Consider the following 27,030-nt stretch of genomic DNA (forward strand, 5'->3'; position numbering starts at 1 on the left):
GAATTTCCAATAATTTTGTCTCTTTCTGTTGGTTGTATCTTTGCCTCGTAGCACTTTTCTCATCTTATATTCTCTATCTACGTGAAAGTATGTGCTCACTGCTTACACTGTTTTCAGTTTTATTTTTCTTAGCTTGGATTTGTTATCATATCTTAAATGGCCATTAGCTTATTATATTTATATTCATTTTGAATAGATAGAATATACTACTAATTTGAAATTCCAGATCATTGAGCATGGTCTCTTACATTGGTAAATGCACTTAAAAGTTATAAACCGGGTGTTTTTTAATTATAATTAGTAAGGTAGTACTACTGATATAGTTAAAAAAAAAGGGTAGTGCTACTGCTTACTTTAAACATAGTTGTCTTTAAATTAATGTTTGATATAATACCATGGTAAACGAAAAATTACAAAAACATTAACAAATGCAACCTGTGATATGAAAAGAATCGGCGACAAGACGTTCAAGTCAAAATAGAATTAGGCGAAATGTAATTATATTTTTTATGTCAGGATCACAGATTTTCTTTTCCCGTAAAAAGCATTTATAATGGAAAAGACGAGTTGCCGTTTAAAAAGTTTAAAATCAAGGAAAGCCGCGAGGAGCTTAAAATAATATCAAAAAATAAATAATTAGAGCAGTAATCACATGCGGCCGACCTACACTTTTTTCGTTTCATACGTCTACGTGTTTTCTTTCACGCGTCACTCTTCGTAACCCTTGGTCTACCGTTTTAACCGGGTTTTACTTGTACAATTACGCGTAAAAACAAGAGACTAGTCTTGCCGGAAAAATATTTTGAGTAAAAATTCCCTCGAATGGCAACGAATCATACATCCGAAAAAAAATTTGCTAGTGTAAAATAAAATCTCAGGAGGAAAACTGAATTTTAATTTTTAGGTTTACTTTCAAATATACTGTATAATTTAAATGTAAAACAAATAGTTTTTAACTGCATATCTTACAACTATAATTTTTTCTCAATTATATAAAATTTAAATGTCTGGAATACTTCATATATTAAATTTTGACTCATCCATCTTTTTTTTATAGAAATCCTCATCCATCTTATGATGTAATGGAATGATTATAGAATAGTGTTATTGATGCTCATGGCCAATGTCTCTATTTATACAACAAGTAAGGTTTAAACAGATAAGGACTTACAAAGCATATATCCTAAACTTATGCTAAATAGGAATTATCCTATAATTCATAGTAATTATCTCATTATATGACATAGCAATCATTTGCAAAGATTATTATTTTCAAGCTAAAATATAAATGAAATGTAAACTTCGAATGAAGCTGAACAACAAAAGTCAAGTAACTTTAGTAAATTAAAGCCAAACTGTAACCATGCCGTTAGGAGACACGACATAATCTCTATATATTATTTGAGAAGCATTACGACTTTTTTTTGTAGCCACATGTCATCATTAGAATGATTTTTAGAACCATTAGAAAAATATGTTGGTCCATCTAATTATATAATCAGTTTTTTTATTAAACTAACAATAAATTCATCATTAATGTATTTTATTATTTCCTTAAATAAAATTTACGGAATTGCCTAATGTGGCTAAAGTATATATGGCAATTAATGACTTTGAATAATAAAGATTTGATAAAAAATAGTTTATCTTCTATCATATTTGTTTAATTTTAAACTATTAAATAAATTAAACAACCACAATAACTATATAATAAAAATTTAGATTTTTATGTATATCTTATATTTTGAATTTTTACAAACATTTATAAATTACTAAAACTATTAAAAGTCTCACATTCACATTTTGTGATCCATGGTTTAAAATATTTGTTATGACAAAATACAAATGATTACAAAAATTATATAAGTAAAAAGTCTAATTTAATTAATTATTAAGATTAATATATATATCATTTTAAATTAAACTATACACCATATAAAATACAATATTTTAGTTTCAAAATTTACTTTGAACAATTTTTTTGATAAAATTTTTGAACGATCATTGACAACTTATTTTTTTTTAAACTATAAATTACTAAAACTATTAATCCCACAATGAAAATTTTGTTATCAGTAATTTAAATTTTTTTCTATAATAGACATTAATATTAAAAATATACTAAAATATATTATCTATGTTAGTATCATTTAAATTTAATAACATATCCTATCAAATATAAAAAAAAAATATTTTTTGGATTAATAAAATTGATTTATATGTTCACACCAATTTAATTATATATTTAATAGTTACTGATTTTTAATTATTTAATATATATTTATTATTTCATATAAAAATATTTAATATATAAAATAATTTATATATATAATATTGATCTTAACCTAGTATATGGGAATGAAAAAAAAAACGAAATGAAGGCACAAAATTAATTTCCTGGCAGAGAACGGCACCGTCCCGATACCGTACACCTCCCATGACCGGCGTATACCGGTGACCAATGTTTTTCTCCTCTCTATTCTTTTTAATTCCCATTTTAATATTCTTGCCCGCGTAAATAAATGAGCGGACATAAAATAATAATAATTAAAAAAACAAATGGGAAACCTCCTAAATCCAAGCTGTTTTCCAGAAGAACCCAAAACTCCATAAAAGTTATATTCACACCTCTCTCTCCTCTTCTTATCTCAAATCACATAAACCATTAAAAAAAATTTTTAAAACATCAAGAAAGCTAAAGAAAAGTTCTCCTTTCTCATCCTCACTAAATCTCAGAAGATGACAATGATGATGATGTCTCTATAAAGTATCCTCTCAGATATTCCATCCTTTCTAATTACATGGAGAAGAAGATAGAACATCAACAAAAGGAGCAGCTCAACAGTACGAACACAGATATCAAGATAGATCACCAAGAACAACAAATCTCTCAAGCATCATCTTCATCATCACACATGGCGAATCTAGCTACGTCATCAGATCATCATCTTCATCAGTTGGAGCTAGCTGGGAACAACATCAACTTCTCAAGCATCTTTGATGCTCCAATATCTTTACCTTTTCCTTATTCTTATTTCGAAGATCACTCCTCTAATAATCCCAACTCTTTTCTTGACTTGCTCAGACAAGACCAACATCAATTTGCTTCATCCTCTACCCCATCTTCTTTCTCATTCGATGCCTTTCCTCTCCAAAACAACAACGATACCAATCTCTTTTTCACTGATTTACCCTTGCCTCAAGCTATGACAACAAAGGCTGAGTCATCAGAAGTTGTCAACACAGCACCGACATCTCCAAACTCAACCTCAGTCTCCTCTTCATCCAACGAAGCTGCAAATGATAATACTAATAAGGAGGTTGCTGTTAAAGATCAAGAAGAAGGAGATCAAAAAGAGCACAAGGGTACTAAGCCACAGTAAGTAATTAGTTAACCTTCCATTTTACTGACCGATTGATTATGTTTGGGTTTGGATTTTATTAATTCTTTTTGTGTGAATATCTTGTTTTGAAGGTTAAAGGCAAAGAAGAAGAACCAAAAGAAGGCAAGAGAGGCTAGGTTTGCGTTTCTGACCAAGAGCGATATTGATAACCTTGACGACGGTTATAGATGGAGAAAGTACGGCCAGAAAGCTGTCAAAAACAGTCCTTATCCCAGGTAATATATATTACTCTGTATATATGCTGTTATATATATATATATACATATTAATTACAGCCCTAGCTAGATCCATACAGATCATGGTCACTTTCTATGCATCTGTGTTTACATATACTTTATATGCATATATAAGTATATATACTTCAATAGATCCAGTTTTTTTCCTATTCATAAAGATCTACAACTTCTTTTTTTGTAACACAATCTCATATAACTTTTTTTTAGTGTGATCTACAACTTCTACATGTTCTTTTTGATAGATCCTGTGTTATATATGCTATATATATATTCAAATTATTCTATAAATAACAAACCATAGGTATGTTGAAGGGTGTGTGTGTGTAGAGTAGCCCTAGATTGATCAGTGTGCTCTATACATGCCGAGTCTATATGCATATCACATGACTCTAAGTTCATATTGTATACATGTTCACTATAATTATACATATAGACGACTACATATACCTAATACAGTGTGTGTAGGGTCCAAAATGTTTGAATTTTCGTTTCGAAGAATATATTTTCTTTTGTTCCATTCCATGAGGTTTCTGTGTTCTTTTCTTCCCTTGATTTATGTTGCTTCTGTCGGAAGAATTATCTAAACTTGTTCCAAACTTCATCTCAGATCTCGAGATCTTATGTTCCTCATATATTCCAAATTTCATTTACTTCAAACTTTATAAGTAAATAATAATTTTTTTTTCCGTTTAATATGTAAAATGTATTAAGATTTTATTTTAATGTGCAGAAGCTATTATCGTTGCACCACAGTAGGTTGTGGAGTGAAGAAGAGAGTGGAGAGATCCTCCGATGATCCTTCCATCGTCATGACAACCTACGAAGGTCAACACTCCCACCCTTTCCCCATGACGCCACGTGGACACCTCGGAATGCTCACGTCACCAATCCTTGACCATGGTGCAACCACCGCGTCATCATCATCATTCTCTATCCCTCAGCCACGCTACTTGCTAACTCAGCATCATCAACCCTACAACAGCATGTACAACACTTCCCTAAACATGATCAATAGAAGCTCCTCCGATGGTACTTTCATTAATCCAGGGTCATCGTCATTCCCTGGATTTGGTTATGATCATATGCCACAAGCTTCTACGCCGACTACTTCTGCCATTAGAGATCATGGATTACTTCAAGATATTCTTCCTTCGCAGATCAGAGAGGATACTATTAACACCCAAATCAATGAAGAGGATAAGAAATAAACAACTTTTCCCTCTGGAGCAATTGTTTTTTTTTTTTGGACGGAACCGGTTGCTAGGTTTTATGAGGAGTTTTTGGCCGGTTTAGGTAATTAAACCGATATTGCTAGCTGGTTTTCTAATGTTTTTTCTTTATCAAAAAGTTTAGCATCGTTTTTTTTTCGGAATCACGATTAAACAAATAACCGATGCTTACGAGGAACAGAGGTTTGTAGCATATGTGATATAGATGTAACTTCCTTTTTGTTTTGTTTTAGTATTAGTAAAAATGTATCATTTCCTTCGCGAACTAATGGGCAGAGGGTGAGGGTCTAATCTTTAATTATTTAAAGTTTAAATTTTTGTCTCGAGTTCTATCTCTGATTGTATATCTAGGAGTATGAGTACGCATGCATATGGAGTTTGATTAAATTTAATATAGACGTTTTCATACCATTTAATTTGTAAGTTTGTAACTATGCTATCAACTTGTCCGTCTCTCGTTTTATTCGAATCTCACATTTTTATTTTATTTCTATTAAAATCCCAACCAATGGGTATTAACGTATGTATCACATATGTTTGTTAAATTATGTAGAATCGATCATCGATCTATATGCCTAAAAACAAACCAGATTCTTTCATTATCATGGATTCATCATATAGTTAATGTATAACAGAATACAAATTCGATAATTAACTTCGGTTTAGCTCCATAAAATACAATTAATTAGTGGGACATACAGTTCTTATATGACCCGGTGTCCGTAGTTGGATATCCTGCTAGATTATATGAATCAATACTTAGTGTTCATAGATGCTCACTTCTCATGTTTCATAACTACTATATATAGAACTATTTTTTCATACTTTATATTCACACACAAACATGGTTTATTCACAACGAACATCTACTATAATTTCGACAGTGATGACAAAAAGCTTAAATAATACAAGAAAAGATATACTTCATATCTAATTAGTCACATGGATGCTACCTGTTAGCTTTTTGGTATGCGGATAAATGTAAATTCATATTCGTCTTTATACAAACTTTTGTATTACAAAGGTCAGCGAGAGATCTTTTGCGACTTTTATGTTATTCAGTCACTACAAATAATATTCAAAAAGACTTTCAGGATTAGTACGTAAGCGCACTGTTTGTGTGTACATGCGTACTTAAATTGTAGATAGGCCATATGGACCATAATTTACAATAAGCAACATCATTTTCTCCTTTTCACTAACCCAACAAACTGTATTGTATCTACTATCTAGCATAAGTTTTCAAGTATTTATTAATTACGAGGTTAAGAAATGGAATAAATTCTTTTGAATAATAACAAGTGAATTTTATGGCATGTAATCATACTAATTAAGTTCTTCATATTTAATTATATCCGTTTTATGTAAGCCATACATTGACATTATATAATTAACAAACACAAATTAACCCAACTCCCCTCCCTCACACACCGATATGTACACACACACACATATGTATATGTCAATTATAAAGTTGATGCATGGAGCCATATATGCGTGCATATATGCTTTAGGTCTTTTTCAGGAAGCTGATAGCTACGCAACTGATGTATGGCTGATATTAAATATAAAAGTAAATGCAAAAAGCATAGAGTTAGTAATGTCCATAATGGACTGTCTTTTAATCACTAAAAAATAGAAACACGAGTAGTTCTAACAGGCTACTCATCAACCCTAATCCATCACCAACAAAAGTATCAAAACAAAGCATGCTTTGTATATTATGGAGAGTTAATTCTAATTAATGTGTTCCTTTAATCGCACCATTCCCGTACGTAAGGATGCACACATATACATGTTCTACTACCCATTGTCTCATCATGTTCGAGTACCCATTAAAATTTTGCACCCATTCGAAAATCATTCTAGATTCACCCATGTATGTACTAGTCTATTTTGTATTGCCGCTGGTTATGTTTCGATCTTAACTGTTGACAGCAAAATCAGTTGAACGAGTTGAATGGTAAGTATAGCGATACTGCAATAGTAATTAATAACTATCAGATTTAGACTAACGTTGGAACATTTTCATCAAGTGATTGTTAAGACTTGAGAAGAAAAAAGTAGACGCATATCAAACTAGTCCACATATTATTTTCATTTTTATTTGAAGTTGGGCAAAAAGCAGAGTACGTGGCAAATGAGGTGTGAAATGTTGACCGGTCGTACATTAATGATCAATTAAGAAAATAAAGCAAATGTAGTGTCAAGAAATCTCCGGGTAAACATGTTTTCTAATAAGGAGGTTTCTGTAATATCACTTTGCTAAGTGCTAAGTGCTAAGTGTTAACTCAATGAACCAAAAATCAGAATGCAAAGTTAAAATATATTTTTGTACATACTGGAAACGTACGTATCAACTGTAAATAGGTACATAAATTACGTATGCAACACTACGTATTTGTGGCCTACAAGGCAGAGAACACAGTGGTTTGGCCACAATCAGTCAATCACTAAGTTATCAAAACATCAATTAAATTCTAGTTGTTGTGATCTCGTCATGATTGGTTTAATAATGTTACTCATTGCAAGCAAATTTTGGTTTTCCTATAAACTTTTATCCAAGTCAAGTGAAAGTATGGTTTTTGTTATTCTTAGTTTAAAACTGAGACTATTTAATGAGATTAATAAACTGAAATCTGATTACTCGATCTTCTTATGACATAAGGTGGTTTTAGTGAAATCAATGAATAGATTGATCAGTTTAAGATAGATGTTGACTGAAGTATAATGGTGTACTAGAAATTATAGATAAGATTTATAAGACCCATTTTCCCAAGAATGTCGAATAAAAATTATCATATCTATCAAAATGTTTCACCATTTTATTTTTCATACCAGCCGCCAAGTCATGTTCAATCAAACTTTGATTTGATACTTCCTTTTTCTGGTCTTTTCCCTAATTTGAATTTTACTTTTATTATCATGGCTACAGTTACGTATGAAAACAGCACTGGTACATGACTATGTGTTATTCATGTTGTAGAAGATTGCATACCATAAGAACCTATAATGTGTTTTATGGTTATTATTTAAAGCCAACTTTAACTTTCAGAGAAATTGTTGAACGGAACACTGAAACATAGCATATTGTATAGTCGAGCTTTAATTATTTGCAAGATCTCTTCCCAAATCCAGGTGTGTTGTCCAGTTCTGATATATGAAGCCTGTTGTTATTTTTCGTTAAAAATATATAATTTAGTGTCATATTAAACATCAGTTAAAAGATGAGAACTGCAGTCATATGTGTCACAATTAATTTACTTAACTGAACAAGATTAAAATGTTGAAAATTACTTGAAACTAGTGGATTTACTCGGTGGTATTTGTAGGAGTTTGTTTACATATGGTTTTTCTTGCTAAAAAGGCTGTTTGCATTTCTGGAACTGGAACAACACAGATAGAATATTTCGTAGTCGAAAACAACACATGCTATCGTCTATACCGGCCTGAAATTTGGGAGGCCCCAACGCCTACGAATAGTTTATGGCTTTGTAGAAATTATAAAACGAAAGAAATTGACCCAGACATGATGTTCGAACCCGAGACCCATAGAGTTTGTATTTATCAAACTTTTGATCAAAGATTGGCTAGCCACTCTTCAAGATAGCCTTAAAGCTCATACATACTGGTGTGGGCTAAGCCCAAACTCAAACTGTCTCCATTTTGAACTCAGGCTGGACAGATCCTCACTAAAATTAATGAATACTAATATACAGTGAACAAGCAAAAATTGATTTGAGATTATTATACTTTCGCCTAATGAGAATTTATCTAAAAGTTTTTAAAAGTGCGTAAAAAGTTGTGTGTTTTTTCTTCCTAAGGGTGTTCTCTTGGTTTGGGTTCCAACAAAGCTGCTCACCACTTTACTTTTAGTTTTGATTCTAACCCGTGCAAGATTCGTTTTTATAGATGTAATACCGTCCACCTCAAATGTAATTAACTACACCTCACTAGAACGCCTGACGATGGAGACCTTAAAATATAAATTTCCAAAATATGGATGACTAGCAATTTTAAAATGGGATGTTAGTTATACATACCACAACAAAATATCTCTTTGACGTCTTTTTTTTAATAAAGAAAGTAGGTAATCTGCGCTTCTTTTAGAAGCTGATTGCTATGTAGTTGCAGCAACCATTCAAATCTGTACTTTGTTTTCCCACAACACATACTTATAGTGAATTTAGCACTTGGTTTCTGTTACTTTCATTGTATATACACTGTCTCCATATATTGCAAAGTTATATCAAACCAATGATGAATCAAACCGAAGTTCATACTTAAATGGTTTGTACCATGGTTTACCAATGTGACATCGTTATCCACTTCCTTACTAAACATCAAATTATAGAGCATAAAAAGTGTATAGTGCTTAAATCATGTTTATTGCAAGTCTTTTGGATTGAGATTTTTAGCTTAATATAAGATACAGTCTCTTAACTTTTAACACGTTTCTAGACGTCTATTAGTGTTTTTAGTTAAAATCTAAGAGGCCGTATCTTATATTAAGCTAAGAATCCCAACTTAAAAGACCTCGAATAAACATGTTCTTAGATCTTCGGTTTAAGTGCTACCTAAGGAACATTTTACAAGAAAATGGTACTAAAATAATATCATAGCAAAACCAAATTGATATTTTGTTTTGTTTGTTTATATGATTTTCTTTTCATATTTTAAACGTTGAGAAATTGTCACGAAATTCATTATTTATTTTATTTACAGAGATTTTATTTGGCAACTAAATTCGCAACAAAAGTTAAGAAAATTAAATAATGACAAAAAAGAATAATCAGAGGGTACAACCACAAAACAAGAAGTAGCAACATAGCGTAGCTACAATAGCCATAGATTCAACAACCGAGATCAAACTCCACAACAGATCATCGATGATCGAAAAATTACCCGACAACGACAACAGTCTCATGTTCCAGCCGGAGCTCAGGTATGATAGGTTCACCTCCGGCCACCGGAACACCCACGGTGAAGACAGGTACGACGGTAGATCCATCAACGTCCATCGGGAAGATGACATCACCAACGTTTTTGCTCTCTTTTTGGTTTATACAATCTTTCTTCTGGGTTTTAAAAGAGGGGAATTTTCATTTGTGTTTTCGTGATGAAGAGAAAACACGAAAGATGACAATTATTTATTAATATAATGATTTTGGAAATGATGTGTGTTACTGTTCTGACAAGTGGTCATGACTTAGCGGTCATTCCTTTAATAATTTTCTATGTTAAATTTGTATATTAGTCGACAAAATATCTTAAGTTCCGTAGGACCAGATAACAAGAATCAACGAATCCTAATATATGCTGTGCTATCCACTTTGATGTGTTCTGAAAAATCTGGATACCCGATAATAGTCTGAGAATAACAAATTATCTAGAAAAGGATACACGTCAAACACTAAAATTATTTTATAAAATTCAAATATATACAGTATCTCGTATTTTTACATCTCTAATTTTTTTTAAAGCTGGATAATTATGTTATTACAAACTATAAAAAAATATTTTTACATCTGTAAGTTTATATACATATTTTACATATATGTTTTTTTTTGAGACTTTTTACTACGAAATATATTGTATGTTTTATATATGGCCGTGGAATCTTTTTTCTTGTGTGCGTTCAACCTCTTATAACTAGTACACAAGGCACATCAGACAATATGCTGGCCTGTTGGGTAGGATCGTTACGGTGCATTTGAATGCTTTCACCGTTTTGTATCAAACTAGTATTTAAAACCGTTTTAACTGTATTTCTTATTGTATTTTATTGCTAAAAATCGTTAACATTGTTACGAAAGTAAACAAAAGCGGCCACCGTAATGTTTGAAATAATTAAAGATGTGGGTCCCGCTGCACTATTTGCACAGTAAATTTTCTTTTATATATACGAACGTTTGCGTTCGTTTATAATGCACACCTAAAAACACTTCTATTCTATTCTCTCTCTGTATCAGTGTTATTTCTTTCTACGGGTATAAAATTTTGCCCTTATTTAAATTCCTGCGATACAAATAAATTCCAGTTCTTTTTATAACACGTTATCAGCACGATCACTCTGCGATTCGGTAAAATTTATTTGTATCATTTATACCCTGTTATAATGGTCGGTATACCGCCTCTACTATTATTTATATCATGTTATAATGGCCGGAATACCGCCTATATTATTTAATTAATTTAATGGTCGGCCGAGCCGCCTTATATCCTATTTATTATTAATTGGTCGGCTGAGCCGCCTTATATTCTGTTTATTATTAATTGGTCGGCCGAGCCGCCGTATAATTTATTTATTACTCTGCATTGATCGGCTGAGCCGTCGCATGATTTGTTGTCATAACATAAATATTTCATTGCCATAATTTTTACTTTTATGAAATTTTATAGATTTGATTGACCGTTTAATACGATATTTTCAGACTAATTTTTAGTGCACTCGATTTAACCCCAACGGTCACAAAGAAATTTTTTCAAAATTTCCCCTTTCTCCAACGGTCATGAACAGTAATTTTCATCTATAAATACAACTCATTTTCACTCCATTTTCTCATCCAAAACATTTCATCTTCTCTCAAATATATTCAAATCGCTCTCCTCCGATTTTTCATTTCAAGAAAGATGATTCGCGCACTTTTGTTTTTATGTGCCATTTTTATTTGTGTTTCTATTTATGGTTTATCCGTTGGAGAATTTACTCCAAGAGAATTTAGGATGAATATCGGTTTACTTTTCTTTACATCACTTCTCCTTGTAATTGCTTGCATGATTAATGTAAACGATTCCTTTTAATATGAATAATATTCTAATAATTTTTATTTATGTTCTTTAGAAATACAAATGGCAAAAATCGAGAAACTTCAGTTTCCGGCATTGGAAGTAACTGGGACAAACTACACGGCATGGGTTACAAACATGGAGCTTCATCTAGATTCCGAGGAAATACTCGGAACAATAAAAGATGGCAATATATCAACCTCTCATGAAAAGGCTAAGGCCGTGATATTTCTGAGAAGGCATCTAGATGAAAATCTTACGCATGATTATGCGAGAACCAAAGATCCCTTAGATCTTTGGAAAGCTCTGAAGGAGAGGTTTGATAACCAAAGAAAAATTACTCTCCCCCATGCACTTGATGAGTGGAAAAATCTACGATTTCAAGATTTTGAAAAAGTGGAAACGTACAATTCCGCTATATTGAGAATAGCGGCGCAATTAGATTATTGCGGTAAGCCTGTCTCGGAAGCAGAAATGCTCGAGAAAACTTACCAAACGTTCCACAAAAATCATTATGTTCTACAAGAACAATATAGAAATTGTGGGTATACGAGGTTCTCTGAACTCGCTGTGGCGCTTATAATAGCGGAGAGAAATAATGAACTCCTCATTAAAAACCACAATGCCCGACCCACGGGAACCAAAGCATTTCCTGAGGTAAATGCAACGGATATAAAAAATCCGGAAAAAGGAAATTATTCCTATCGTGGGCGTGGTCGTGGCCGTGGTCACAATCGTGGTTTTGGTCGTGGTCGTGGTTATCGATTTAACCGCAACCATGAAAGGAGTAACAACCCAAGAGGAAGGGGATCCAACACATGGAATCGATCTGATCGGGTAAAAGGAAAAGAAACCCAAGAAAACCCTACTCATAAAAATGAGAACGTCTGTTACAGATGTGGATCGAAGGGACACTGGTCTCAAGTATGTCGAACTCCTCGGCATCTATGCCAATTGTACCAAGAATCTATTAAAGGCAAGGCAAAGGAAGTAAATCTCAATGAACACCTTGTGGGTACAACATCGACATACCTCGAATCCTCTGACTTTATGGGAGATTTCGACGAGGCCACTCATCAAAATATTTGAAGTGCTTGTACTGATCAAGCTTAATAATGCCTAGTGATGCCATAAAATATTATGTATTTCACTTTCAAAATAATGTTGTATTTCAAAATATCTAATGTATAATTATTGTGTACTTGTTATTGATGAATAATATGTTTACTTATGAAAGTTTTTTTTCTTTATTGATATTAACTGTGTGTTACAGAAATGGATAAGAAAGCAAATGGAACAACAACTAAACAAATTGGTAGAGAAGTTTGCATACCAGATAGTGGCACAACGCACACTATACTGAAGGATAAGAGATATTTCTCTACTTTAAAGTCAGTAAAAATGACTATAAACACAATATCAGGTCCTACAGACCTGATCGAAGGAATTGGCAAGGCGAACTTTATGTTGCCTAATGGAACAAAGTTTTCCATAGATAATGCCTTATATTCTCCAAATTCTAAGAGAAATTTGTTGAGTTTCAAAGATATATACCGTCAAGGGTATAACACTCAGTCTGCAACTGAGAATGGAAAGAAGTATTTGTATATAACTTCTGAAAAATCAGGCAAAGGCCTTGTACTGGAAAAATTTCCAGAACTTCCTTCTGGATTGCATCACACTTATATTGATGCTATAGAATCACATCTTGTGATAAAAAGAAATCCAGAAGATGTTACATTATGGCATGATCGCCTTGGTCATCCAGGCACTACAATGATGCGAAAAATCATTGAAAGCTCACATGGTCATTCAATAAAAACCCAAGATATATACCAAAGTAATAAAATGACATGTGATGCGTGTGCTCTTGGGAAATTAATCATAAGACCATCACCAACCAAAATTGACAAAGAATCACCAAAGTTTTTGGAAAGAATCCAAGGTGATATTTGTGGACCAATACATCCACCGTGTGGACCATTCTACTACTTTATGGTATTAATCGATGCATCGAGTAGATGGTCACATGTTTGTTTGTTATCATCTCGAAATATGGCATTTGCGAGATTTCTAACTCAGATAATCAAATTAAGAGCACAGTTCTCAGATTATCCAATTAAAAGAGTTAGATTAGATAACGCTGGTGAATTCACATCCCAAGCTTTTAATGATTATTGTATGGTATCAGGGATTGAAGTAGAGCATTCTGTTGCTCATGTTCATACACAAAATGGTTTGGCAGAATCATTAATTAAACGGCTGCAACTAATTGCAAGGCCATTGATCATGAGATCAAAACTCCCAACATCTGTATGGGGACATGCTATTTTGCATGCAGAAGCACTAATTCGGATAAGACCAAGTGCATACCATAGATATTCCCCATTACAGTTAGCATTTGGAAAAGAACCAAATATCTCTCATCTAAAAATCTTTGGTTGTGCGGTTTATATTCCAATAGCACCACCGCAACGTACAAAGATGGGACCGCAAAGACGGTTGGGAATATATATTGGCTATGATTCTCCATCAATAATAAGATACCTAGAACCACAAACTGGTGATGTGTTTACGGCACGATTTGCCGATTGTCATTTCAATGAGAAAGAATTCCCAACTCTAGGGGGAGACAATAAACAAGTAGGAAAAGAGATCAAATGGAGTGTACCATCGTTATTACACCTTGATCCTCCTACGAAACAGTCAGAACTAGAAGTTCGACGTATCATGCATTTACAAAATATAGCAAATCAGCTACCAGATGCATTTGCTGATACCAAAATGGTAACTAAATCACATATACCCGCTGCAAATACTCCTGCTCGTATTGAAATACCACAAAATGGTGGAACGGCAGTTGATACACGTGAATCAGGAACACGTTTAAAGCGCGGTAGACCTATTGGTTCAAAGGATAAACTTCCTAGAAAACGTAAGGAATGTGAAAAGCATGATACTCCCAAAATAGCGGAAAATATTTTGGAAGAAGCGAATTGTGAATGAACGACAATATAGAGCATCATGAATCTGATGGAAATCACGAGATTTCTATCAATTACATCCATAATGGAAAGATATGGAAACGAAATGAGATGGATGATATTGATGACGTTTTCTCATACCTTTTAGCAAAGGAAATAAATGAAGAAAACGAAGATCCAGAACCAAAGTCTGTATATGAATGTCAAAAGAGACATGACTGGATAAAATGGAAAGATGCAATTCAAGTCGAATTAGATTCGCTTAACAAACGAAATGTATTCGGACCTATTGTGCTCACACCCAAAGATGTAAAACCAGTTGGGTACAAATGGGTGTTTGTCCGAAAAAGAAATGAGAAAAACGAGATTACAAGATACAAAGCTCGTCTCGTAGCCCAAGGTTTCTCTCAAAGGCCAGGAATTGATTATGAGGAAACTTATTCTCCTGTTATGGACGCAATCACATTTAGATTCCTGATGAGCCTAGCGGCCAATGAAAATTTAGAAATGCGTCTCATGGATGTCGTTACGGCATATTTATATGGATCATTAGATACTGATATCTATATGAGAATCCCAGATGGATTTAAAATGCCAGAAATGTTAAGTTCCAAACCTAAAGAGTTATGTGCAATAAAATTGCAAAGATCATTATATGGGTTAAAACAATCTGGACGAATGTGGTATAATCGTCTCAGCGAACACTTAACAAAAGAAGGATACACGAATGATCCTATATGCCCTTGTGTTTTCATAAAGAAAACAACATCCGGATTTGTGATAATCGCGGTGTACGTTGATGATCTTAATATTATTGGAACTCAAAACGAAATCCAAAAGGCATCAAACTATCTGAAAGGAGAATTTGAGATGAAAGATCTCGGGCAGACAAAATATTGTCTAGGATTACAAATTGAGCATTCTCAAAAGGGTATATTTGTACACCAGTCTACATATACCAAACGAGTATTGAAACGCTTTAACATGGATAAAGCAACTCCTCTTAGCACCCCGATGGTCGTTAGATCACTTAATGTTGAAAATGATCCGTTTCGACCATCTGAGGAAAATGAAGAAATACTTGGTCCTGAAACTCCATACTTAAGTGCAATTGGAGCTCTTATGTATCTTGCAAATTGTACTCGACCTGACATATCCTTTGCTGTTAATCTTTTAGCGAGATTCAGTTCGTCTCCTACACGAAGACATTGGAATGGAATTAAACATGTCTTTCGTTACCTTCAAGGAACAACTGATTTAGGCTTGTTTTATCCTAAAAGTTCAAAAGGTCAAATGATTGGTTTTGCAGATGCAGGTTATTTGTCAGATCCACACAAAGCTCGATCCCAGACAGGATATGTTTTTACAATTGGAGGCACCGCCATATCTTGGCGTTCTCAGAAGCAGACACTTGTTGCTACTTCTTCAAATCACGCTGAGATCATTGCACTCCATGAAGCAAGTAGAGAATGTGTATGGCTAAGATCAATAAGCCGACACATCTGTTCAAGCAGTGGGATTGACGAAAATACGGAGCCAACTATTCTATATGAAGATAACGCGGCATGTGTTGCTCAAACGAAGGAAGGATATATCAAAAGCGATAGAACCAAACATATACCTCCGAAGTTCTTCTCATACACTCAAGAGCTCGAGAAGAATAAAGAGATTGAAATAAGATATGTTCGATCATGCGACAATGCAGCCGACCTCTTCACAAAATCACTCCCTACCTCGGTATTCAGAAAACACATCCATAACATTGGGATGCGCCATCAGAAGGATCTATGACTGTTCATTCGAGGGGGAGCTTACGTAGTTGTACTCTTTTTACCTTACTATGGTTTTTCCCATTGGGTTTTCCTGGAAAGGTTTTTAACGAGGCAACAAAGACGTTAAGCGAGAGCGGATAGTGACACCGGCCCCCAAGGGGGAGTGTTACGAAAGTAAACAAAAGCGGCCACCGTAACGTTTGAAATAATTAAAGATGTGGGTCCCGCTGCACTATTTGCACAGTAAATTTTCTTCTATATATACGAACGTTTGCGTTCGTTTATAATGCACACCTAAAAACACTTCTATTCTATTCTCTCTCTGTATCAGTGTTATTTCTTTCTACGGGTATAAAATTTTGCCCTTATTTAAATTCCTGCGATACAAATAAATTCCAGTTCTTTTTATAACAAACATTTTATTTTCTGACATGTTGCATTTTCTTCTGTCACTAATATTGGTTGGATCTACTATTCTCTTTTTCGTTTCTTTTGCGAGAATAAAAAAGTTAAATATTTGTTTGATATCTTGGTCCCATATATTACATACGTACCACTCGTGTTTCCAATAGTTTACTCTATTTTTCACTATAAAATAGAGCAATTCTATAATATAGTTTGAGTTTGCTCCAGTGATATTCTGTTTTAGAGTAAAAAATAAAGTGATGAACAAAATTAAAATAAGTTACTCTATATTTGGAGTAAACCTATTTTTTTACTCTATTATAGAATAGGAAATAAAGCACCATTGAAACATTTTTACTCTAAACTTTGTTTTATAGTAAAAAATAGATTTTTTTTTTTGCATTTGTCTCACACTTTGACTATTATTGCTTTGGCCATCAATTATATGCAGATCATTGTCTTTTGATGATACTACATATTTTTCCAATTAATTATAGGAGATGCTAGGCATAGCATAGACTATGCATTTGGATGTTTGGTACACTCACTGGTCAAGCTTTTCATCTGGATAAGTCTTCTTTAAGATTAATTGTGGTTAATTGCCAACAAGTTGAAAATGGTGTTCACTCCGATTCAAGTTAGGATGCAACACACAATCTACTCTTTACTTATCACGTATGCTCCTCGAGATGCCCCTGTATTTGTTTGGTATATATCCTCTCTTCTCTTATATGGTTTGGTTTGGATGGAGGAAACTAATTATGGTCTTTTTTGTCGGCAACTAATTATGGGTTTGTTCGTTTCACTAGCATTTTCTAACGTTTTCATTTACCACTGAATATATACTAGTGGTTTGTCCGCGCTACGTACAGAGCGGTTGTTTATTGTGTTTATAAAATTTTTGTTTATGTTGTACATTTTTTTTGCTATGGAGGCTAGTATTGGTGCATAGTTTTTCATGAAATCAGCAACTAACATTTTTTTATACACGATGATGTTAAGTTCGTTCTATATATATTGTTTTAATTGTGCAAATTTTATTTTACAATTATGTTTTATATATATATATTGTTTTTTTGTAATGTATATGAGATTCATGGTCGAAATGGTGAATAATGTGTATTAGGTTTAGTAGTGGAGATAATGTCTGTTAGGTTTAGTAGTGAAGATATATTGGAAATAAATGGTGAATTGTATGTTATAGTCTCAGCATTTGAAGTTTAAGTTTAGACATTTAGCTTTGTTCTAGTTTAAAATGCATTTGTTTCTTTTTGCTATTGTTATGAAAAATTAATGGTAGGAATGAAAAATATATATTTTTCGGGATAAATTATTAAAAAACAATATTTTGTATTAAAACTTAAACAATTGTAGAAAGCAATACATAAATTAAACTGAAATTTAAACATAATAAACCCCATATTAATTTTGTGTAACCATGAATCAAAGATTACTTTCCCTACATACCGGTTAACTTATGTTTGTACGAAGCCATTGATTAATGCAAGGAAAATGAAAATTATGTTCCAAAAACCTCAGAAGACGCACCTCCGCCGTGTTTGAGCAACGGTCTGCTCTCAAGTTGGCGAGAAGAACATAGGAATACGACATATTTGAAGGCGTCTGTCGGATTGCTTAAGCTATGAGATATCTCAATGGTGCATATATTCATCGCTCCAAAACACTTATTTATAGCTCGACCTTGGATCTGTTACAAACACCGCTTGTTAATGAGAATAAATGAGATGGAGTGGAAGAAAGGTGGGGTGAAGCTTAATGATTGAATTAAAGCTTGATTTTAAGTGAAAGCGAAGATGTTACATGAAAACGCAGTCGGGGACGATGGAAGGTGACAGCGTCGATCAGCTGAAGATGGCACACCTAACTCTAAACACAAACGGGCCGCATATATTAAAGTATGGGCCAAAAAATAAATAGAAAATCCCAATAAATAATCATAAAATCCAGCTAATCCACGAGCCAGAAACACCAAAGAAAAAAGAAGAAGAAAATCCACGAATTGGAAGAAAAAAACTTTCTTTGCTCGACACGTGTCTCAAAATGGAGATAAGAGGGATGATGTGGCGCATTGTGGAGAGATGTCAAGACTCATAAGCTCTCCATCTTTCCTGATGTGCGAGCTTCCCAGAACCTCAGAAGACCCACTTCAGCGGTGTTTGAGCAACGGTCTGCTCTTAAGTTAGCGAGAAGAACATAGGAAGACATATCGGAAGGCAATGCGTCGGATTGCTTAAGCTATAAATCCTCATCGCTCGAAGACACACTTATTTATAGCGCTACCTTCGATCTGTTACAAACGCGGGTCTTCAATGAGAGTAAATGAGATGGAGTCGGAAGAGAGGTGGGGTAAAGCTTGATGACTGAATTAAAGATCAATTTTAATGAGAAGCAAGACGTTACAGAAAGGAGACGAAGTCGGAGACGATGGAAAGAGGACGACGTAGATCGGCAATCTCGAAGAGGGCACATGTAACCCTAAACGCAAGACGGGCCACATATACGAAAGCATGGCCCAAACCCAGAGAAATGATTTGGAGATGGAACACAACGGACAGCATTTCGAAACATAAAAAAAAGAATAAGAACCGAGAAGCGAGATTTCGAAACAAAAGGAAAATGAGGGGTTGTGCCTGGTCGACACGTGACGGAAAAAAGAGCATGGAGGGATGGAGTGGCGCTCTAAGGAGCATTTCTGAGCTTCTTTATTAATATATATATATATTGATATACTTAAAAAGTCATTTTCTAATTTCTGTGGGTCTAAGCCAAGGTTGAAATTTTTTTGGTGTGGTTTTGGATCGACTAGTTGCCAACGTTTTTAGTGGCATAAAACTCAGGCTTTTATAAATTTAGTTGAATTATTCTGATTTTGTCCAGAAAATATAACTAGAAAAAACAAAATTTGAAGAAAACTGTTTAATAATTTTGATCTGAGATTTGGTCTACATATATATTATGTGCATATGTTCTTTTATTTTTGAAACTTACGCGCATGTGTTCTTTAAAAGGTGAAATCGATAGCTCTCTTTCTTTATCTACTTGAGAGTATGATTATTAATACTAACTAGAAGAGGGTAAATATGTGTGTTTTTGGGGTATGCAATGCATTTAACTTTGGCTATCGAGTCCAAATAAATATCACATCTTGGGATAATATATATTTTTGTCAACCATACATTTGATTTAGGATTGAAAATGCACAAGTACCGCATTGTTAACTATAGTAGGCAAAAATAGATTTCTGCAAGACATTTTTTTTTTTGGTAAACAGATTTCTGCAAGACATAGATATACAATATTTGACATACAAATATTTTCACGTAATTTATTTTAATTGTTAAAATACACTCAATATACAAATGTGATTCCCTTAGAATACATTTATATATTATAATTTCCAAAAAACCCTAATAATGTCTGCGGCACAGTTGGATAAATTCGTTTCCCTTACCACCCAACAAGTCACCGTTTCGAACCTCCCCAACGTTTTTTTTTTTTTTTTTTTTTTTACTTTTTCTTCCTGATCTCGGCAAACCTATAACGCCACCTCTCGCCGATTTCACTTGCTCGGAGGATCTACAAGACGTCCTCTTTCTCCTAACTGATCACCAGGTTCTTTCTCCTGCGGTTCCGCTTCTCTTAAGATTAGTTTCAGTTCCAAGATTTTATCGATTAGGATTCATGAATACTGGGTTTCGTTAGTGATGTGAAAAAGTTTCAATCTTTTCCCACATATCGAGCTTGTAATAACGTTTTGAGTTTGGTCGGAATCCACAGTCTAATCGAAAATCTTTAATTCATAGAAAAAGGAATGGACTTTGATGACGAAGACAAACCAAAAGAGGTCCCCAAAGCCAGGAGGTTTGCACCTGGCCGTGCCGGAAAGCCCAAACCCAAACCTAAACCCGAACCAACTGCTTCGGAGAAAGCTGAGCCGTCTTCACAAACCGAGTCTGTGAGCAAGAGTGAGCACGACGTTGATGCCACGAAAGTCTCTGACCACCCTAAGGTCGAGCCTGAGGTCTTCAATGGAGCTGTTAAGATGGAGATTGATTCGAAAGTGGACAATGAGCCGGAGACTACGGAGGTTGAGTTGATGGAGGAAGATCATCATCAGCTTCCACTGCATCAGGAGGAGGAGAAGGAGAAGGAAGAAGAAGACGTTGTTGTTCGTGAAATTGACGTTTTCTTTAATCCCTCTATTGATGCCAACACTAAGGTTAGTAGTGCTATATGATTAAATTCTTCAAATTTATATGATTTTCGGCTAATCGGTTCGTTTAATGATGTCACAGCTTTATGTTCTACAATATCCTCTAAGACCGTCTTGGCGTGCTTACGAAATGGATGAACGGTGTGAAGAAGTGAGTGTTACTCATTCTTCTGTTTTGTACTACCTTCTACATTTTTAATGTTCTAATGTTTTGTTTGTTTATGTGTCTTTAAAGGTTAGAGTGAATCCTTCTACCTCCCAGGTGGAAATTGATTTGTCCATGGATGTTCATTCGAGCAACTACGACCCTGACTTTGGAAGTAAACTACGTATGACTAAACAGGTCAGATTCTAGTTCTTCCAAGGTGAGAATTCAAGTTTAATCTTTTTTTTGAAGCAACTTCATTTTGCATTTTGTTGTTTTTGGTAGACATTGACAACAACATGGAAGCAGCCTCCTACTTTGGATTATGCCGTTGGGGTTCTTTCAGGTGATAAGGTATTATTGTCTTCTCTCTTTCCTAAGCTTTGATAACAACATTCTTGTGATACCTTATTGAATTTGGACTTTGTTTGACTTGCAGTTACACTTGAATCCTGTTCATGCTGTTGTTCAGCTCCGACCCTCTATGCAGTATCTTTCTTCCAAAAAGAATCTAGCTGAAGCTCCTGAAGAATCTGCCGGAACTTCAAAAAGACAGGTATGGATTTGGCTACTTATGCCACCCTTTACATGATTCTAAACTTGAGTCTAATTATTATGTGCCAGAACAAGGGCGGCGCACAGGGCGCACAGGCTTCAACGGATCAGAAACCAGTTCCTGAAGAAGTATGAGAATTGGTTTTTATTTTGTTTTTTATTTGATCTTTCTTTTTCTCTATGAGTTTTTGTTGTTAGATATGGTTTGGTAAACTTATACCTCTCTCTTTCTTCTTTCTTTAGAAGTGGGTTTCACTCAAGTATCATGGACTTCAATCCGAATATTGCTCCAGATACCTTAGCGGAATGATGGCTAATGGCAACTCTTCAATAGACTTCAACATGACCCCGTATGGTTATCTCTTCCTTTTCACTCTTCGCTTGATGCAATATTTGTTTTTTTTTTCTCATGCTCACCTTAAACTCTGTTTCTATCCATTGAAGGGATGCTTATATCAACTCACTGTGCCGTGGAGATAACAGCAGAAACTCTGAGTCGAAAGCTTTATCGAAAAGGTGCAGTCTCATCTGTCAAGCGAGTCAACATTTGCAAGCTCCTTTATAACATAGTCTTCTGCTTTCAGGTTATTGGCCTCCCTACCGCTTGAAGAACGTCTGCAAACGTTGCTCTGCCAGAAACATGGACCACCGCTATTTCGATACAGTGTTCTTAAGCACTACGCCCCAGAGCTATCAGACGAGGATTTTCTAAAAGTCCTCCAACAATACGCCTGTCTAGTTCAAGGCCTATGGACTCCCAAAACCAAGCTACTGAAACTAGACGGCTTGGAAGGCTTCAGAGACTATGTCCTATCCCTTTTCAGCCAGCGTCTAACTATAAAGTACTCCGAAGTTAAAGCAAGTCGCTATATCGACAAGATCAAACCTATGTTGAATGTATACGCCAAAGAAAGGCCTTTGCTATGTGATTGGAAGTTCAAAGAGCCCACCGATGTCTCCTTCATCAAATCCCACAAGAAGATTGCAGAGGAGCAAGCAAGTTTTTGGAAGGGTATGGAAGAGAAGTTAACGCCAAAGATAATGCAAGGAGGTAAAGGTAGAGGTGGTGATAGTAGCTTGAGGAATGCTGCAGGAAAAAATAATCCTTCAGCTGTTACGGCTAAACAAGAGGTCGCAGCAGCAACGGTCTCTGAGGTAGGAGGAAGTTCGAGAAGTGCTATACCTCGTGTCCCTAGACAGAAGATGCCTGATGAGATCAAGAGGGCGATACCAAAGGCCTTGAAGAAGGTGTTTCAGACGCAGAAAGTTTGCAGCTACGAGACGATTTGCCAGAGACTTAGGGATCTTGCGGTTGCTACTTCGAATAATCCGAGAGTTGATTCAGGGATGGCGCAACAGGTGGCGTTAGCTGTAGATTCTTACCAAGAAGAGCTCAAAGTCGTTATCAGTGAAGTGACTGTTGATATTCACGGCTCTTTTGTCTCCAAGTCGTCTCAAGACCATCCAGAATATGATCCACTCAGGTTCTTTTTTCTTTTTGGTGTTGGAATATAATAGTAGCATTTGTTCTTTATGTTGAAGCTGTAATGTCTTTGTTTTTTTACCATCAGGGACGTGGTGATCAATCTTTTACTTGGGAATCCACCTGGAGCGAAGATTATGAAAGCTGATGTGTTTGCAGCAGGCAGGAGCATACTTGGACGTGAAATCACCAATAATGAATACCAAAAGGTTTTTACTAGCTCTCTTTCACTTTTAATGTTATAAAAGTAAGCAAAGTTTGGTTTTAGTCTGATTCTCTATTGGTTTTGCGCAGGTGATGCACGACCTCTGTGAAACCCACTCTTCAGGATGGGTGTTACAGAAAGCTCGTTGAGAGAAAATGCTTAATGATCTTAAAGTTTTGATAGTTTAAATCTTTACAATTCAGTTAGTAACTGAGATACTGGAGTGGTCTTGCATTGTCGTACTTTTGAACTTGGATATACCTTCAGTTCTATTTTCTCTGCCTGACCTATTTCATCTCAGTATGCATATTCAGATATACTGAAGGAGACGATTGAGAATCAAAAAGCTTCATAGCTGATGTAATCTCAAGTGAGTTGGAAACAATAAAAGCAAGACAGTTTCTTAATCTGTTGTTAACAAAAGGGGGACAGAAACACATTGTCCAATCTATAAAGTTACTTAAGAGAGGCTGGCAAAAACCAAACTCACAAACTACGTAACTAACTTCTTCTTCTCTCTTGTTTCCACCATCCATCCTCGTTTGCAGCTGAATATCTCTCAGAAAATATGCACCAAGTCGTAAGCAAATCTAAGCCATCGTCAAGGAAACAGAGATGAGTGATGATGTCTAAACAAAGTTATCAATTTCACCGACACTAGATGTTCTTTCGTGTACAGCTAATCAAAACCTGCGATTTACTTTATTTTTTTCACATTAGTATAAAACTTAGTTTGACCACCAGATATTGAGATTAAAAGGATACGTCCAGAAGAGCACAAAGGACTGCCAAAAAAAAAAAGAGAAAACAATACAGTGATGATTAGTATGAGCTTTGAAAGGTTACATACAAGAATTTAACGGAGGAGATGCAAGAAAAAGGAAAATATAGCGTACCATAAGGCCACCAAGGAAGCCATCAAAAAGGACCCGGTTCCATGAATCAAAGTACACGTCAGCTGAGAAGCCTGCCTTGGCCATGAGCCCAACTGATGTGATCAACATCACCACAAAGTAAAACACAAAGCCGGTCAAGCCAGTGAATCCAATAATTCCAGCAAGGACTCCAGCAATAATAGACAGAAAGGTCCGGCTGCAAAACAAGACACAATAACATGGTCAAAAACAAGAGAGAATGATCATGTTTTTGAATACCAGAGAGAGAGAGACAGACCAGTTCTGAATGACTTTGAGATTTTTCTGAAGATTCTCAGCACTGAAGGTTGGTATGTCACTCATGACGACATCCTTTGATCTCTTCTCAGATGAACCCATTTAATAAGCTAGCAAACAAGCAGACAACATACATTTCAGATATACAACAAATTTGCTTGTCCAGCTTATAGTCAGTCTTAAGATTGGCATAAAAGGTGGGGAACTACTTAAACATTCCAACAATTTTTGTAGTTTATAAAGCTAAAGACTTTACGAGCATATCCGGAATGGTCTAGGTTATAATTCCGACAACAGAACAGGGAGGGAGATCGTATCTGGTTTTGTCGTTTACATAGTCAATGGCTCAATGCAAATACGGGGTTTATCGATCTTTGATGATATACTCTGAGATCTATACAAACATCGGAGAAGGAATAGCAAACCTTACAGTTAGAAACCAGACCAGGGAAGATCGATTTAAAGCAGCTTGCTTTGTTGAGCGAATTTGACAGAGAGAGAGCGCGATGAATAACAAACATTAAGGAGACGAGCTAACTAGCTTAGTTACTCGTAAGTCGTGACTATCTCCCAAGTGACCCATGTGAAATTAGTAAATATAAACTTGTAAGGCTACTTTACATGTTGCTATTGTGGTAATTTGGTCAAGATCTCTCCCATTGACCCACGTGTTCCTAGGTTCAAAACAGATAGATGTATATTTTTTTCTCTAATAAATGAGTTATGACCTATATAAACGTGAGATTTAGCTCCGCCACTGGGTTCTTAGCTACGGGTAAGAGACGGTTCTTAACTTTTCTTAGACGGTTCTTAGTTTTTCTTAGTTAAACTAAGAAAAACTAAGAACCGTCTCTTAAATAAGAGATATAAGAACCGTCTTTTAGCCGAAAAGCGTAAAAAAGGAAAGAAAAAAACAAAAAAGTGTCAAATCATGAGTTAAGAACTCCGGCTAAGAGACCGCAGTTAATCATGCTCTTAGCGAGAATAGTCAATACCAACTGTGTAGTGTAGTGTGTAATGTAAGATATGACATATGTGGTGTGTAATGTAAGATATCAAATAAACTATTCTACAAAATAAAGAGGCTTAGAATGTGTTGTGATGCAAGCCAAATGAACTGAGTGAACTAAATCATAAAGAATCTCTCAAATCATTTATAATATATTTGATATATTAGCGAGAATAGTCAACACCAACTATGTAGTGTGTAATGATACGTGTGGTGTATAATGTAAGATATCACATATTTAAAAATTATTCTACAAAATAAAAAGGCTTAGAGTGTGTTGTGATGTAAGCCAAATGAACCTGAGTGAGCTAAATCATTCTCCTAAGTCTTTTATAATATCTTTGAGTTTAAATGTTATTAATAAAATAAATATTTCTTTTTATTATAAGTCATTCGTGTCCATCCTTAATCATCTATCAACATACTTTTAAACCTAAACACTTTCTCTGTGATCGTGCCTAGTATGTGTTTGTAAATTTGGAACGTCGATGACAAAACAGAGACAAGAGACAACATAGAGCTTTAGATTAATCAAATTAACTTAGGCAAGTCTCGTATAGAGTTAACCAAAATTAACAGTTTGGTTTAACTTAAAATGAATGGAGACGAGTCTTTCCTATTTTAAGTTCAAAGGTTGATAAAATTCAGATAGCATTGCGTTACATTTCGATCACCATTAATCTCAGTAACGTCCGAGAGAAGAAAAAAGCCACAAAAAAAAATAAAGGATGATGATGATGATGATAATTGTTACAATGATGACGTTACTCAGGCTCGAATTTTGGATTCGAGGACAGAGACATAGCGATCGAGAACAGAGACGACAGCTTCAAACTCCGACACTTGTTTCTCGATCGCGTCCATCTGTCCCACGAACTCATCAAAGCCGCCACTTTTCAACTTCATCTGCTCCGCAAAAACTCTGAGCCCAGCCGCCACGTCACCCAAATCATCGTACTCCGCCGCAACTCTCACATTCATCTTCTCCAACATATCCATCTGATTGTTCGTTCCCTATTCCAAACGAACCACCAAACTCAATCACACATCTGCAAAACACACACACAAATATAATCTATAAAGTTTGAATTTTTCTTATTCACCTGGAGCTCGGATTTCACCATGGATGATACATTCGTGAACAGACTCTGTAGCGATTCAGCTAGATCATCTCCGTGAGCATCCGCCATAGATAGAGATAGAAAGGCTCTTCCTTTGTCTGACCTATTCAGAGAAAGAAGACGAAACAGAGGAGCAACTGGTAACTCTCTCCTGAGTTCTCTAAAGCCCATTAAGACCATTCTCTTTATATGTCGTCGTTATTGACAGAAACAGAGTAGTACATGGACGAGAGACAAGCTGGCATTCTTTATAATATCGTTACTGACAGAAAATGAGAACAGAGCCG

The 27,030-nt window shown here is 34.9% G+C and overlaps 5 protein-coding genes across 7 annotated transcripts; 2 read left to right on the forward strand and 3 right to left on the reverse strand.

Annotated features, from left to right (window-relative positions):
* Positions 1-2,650: 2,650 nt before the first annotated feature.
* Positions 2,651-5,280, forward strand: LOC125589794 (probable WRKY transcription factor 48). The gene is made up of 3 exons (XM_048762227.1): positions 2,651-3,379; positions 3,476-3,619; positions 4,371-5,280. The coding sequence occupies exons 1-3, from the start codon at positions 2,802-2,804 to the stop codon at positions 4,846-4,848; spliced, it is 1,200 nt and encodes a 399-aa protein (XP_048618184.1). The 5' UTR covers positions 2,651-2,801; the 3' UTR covers positions 4,849-5,280.
* A 3,730-nt stretch (positions 5,281-9,010) lies between these two features.
* Positions 9,011-26,956, reverse strand: LOC106348863 (biogenesis of lysosome-related organelles complex 1 subunit 2-like). The gene is made up of 6 exons (XM_048762228.1): positions 26,726-26,956; positions 26,376-26,636; positions 25,106-25,112; positions 16,887-16,890; positions 12,619-12,625; positions 9,011-9,021 (listed from the first exon to the last, which is right to left on the reverse strand). The coding sequence occupies exons 1-2, from the start codon at positions 26,921-26,923 to the stop codon at positions 26,391-26,393; spliced, it is 444 nt and encodes a 147-aa protein (XP_048618185.1). The 5' UTR covers positions 26,924-26,956; the 3' UTR covers positions 9,011-9,021; positions 12,619-12,625; positions 16,887-16,890; positions 25,106-25,112; positions 26,376-26,390.
* Positions 9,559-10,095, reverse strand: LOC125589795. Its single transcript, XM_048762231.1, has one exon. The coding sequence runs from the start codon at positions 9,902-9,904 to the stop codon at positions 9,662-9,664; it is 243 nt and encodes an 80-aa protein (XP_048618188.1). The 5' UTR covers positions 9,905-10,095; the 3' UTR covers positions 9,559-9,661.
* Positions 20,248-23,780, forward strand: LOC106348864 (DNA-directed RNA polymerase III subunit RPC5). 2 transcript variants are annotated; one of them, XM_013788683.3, is made up of 12 exons: positions 20,248-20,452; positions 20,644-21,059; positions 21,136-21,204; positions 21,289-21,396; positions 21,484-21,552; positions 21,638-21,754; positions 21,823-21,882; positions 21,997-22,103; positions 22,198-22,269; positions 22,338-23,237; positions 23,325-23,445; positions 23,531-23,780. In XM_013788683.3, the coding sequence occupies exons 2-12, from the start codon at positions 20,652-20,654 to the stop codon at positions 23,588-23,590; spliced, it is 2,091 nt and encodes a 696-aa protein (XP_013644137.2). In that variant the 5' UTR covers positions 20,248-20,452; positions 20,644-20,651; the 3' UTR covers positions 23,591-23,780. The 2 variants fall into 2 exon arrangements, with proteins under 2 accessions (XP_013644137.2, XP_013644138.2); XM_013788684.3 differs by having other exon boundaries at positions 22,000-22,103.
* LOC106348865 (ER membrane protein complex subunit 6-like) lies at positions 23,779-24,723 on the reverse strand. 2 transcript variants are annotated; one of them, XM_048762230.1, is made up of 4 exons: positions 24,615-24,723; positions 24,338-24,533; positions 24,207-24,226; positions 23,779-24,031 (listed from the first exon to the last, which is right to left on the reverse strand). In XM_048762230.1, the coding sequence occupies exons 1-4, from the start codon at positions 24,713-24,715 to the stop codon at positions 24,001-24,003; spliced, it is 348 nt and encodes a 115-aa protein (XP_048618187.1). In that variant the 5' UTR covers positions 24,716-24,723; the 3' UTR covers positions 23,779-24,000. The 2 variants fall into 2 exon arrangements, with proteins under 2 accessions (XP_048618187.1, XP_048618186.1); XM_048762229.1 differs by having other exon boundaries at positions 23,779-24,226.
* Positions 26,957-27,030: the final 74 nt, after the last annotated feature.

The sequence above is a fragment of the Brassica napus genome, chromosome C7 (genome assembly GCF_020379485.1).
Source record: "Brassica napus cultivar Da-Ae chromosome C7, Da-Ae, whole genome shotgun sequence".
NCBI lineage: Eukaryota > Viridiplantae > Streptophyta > Magnoliopsida > Brassicales > Brassicaceae > Brassica > Brassica napus.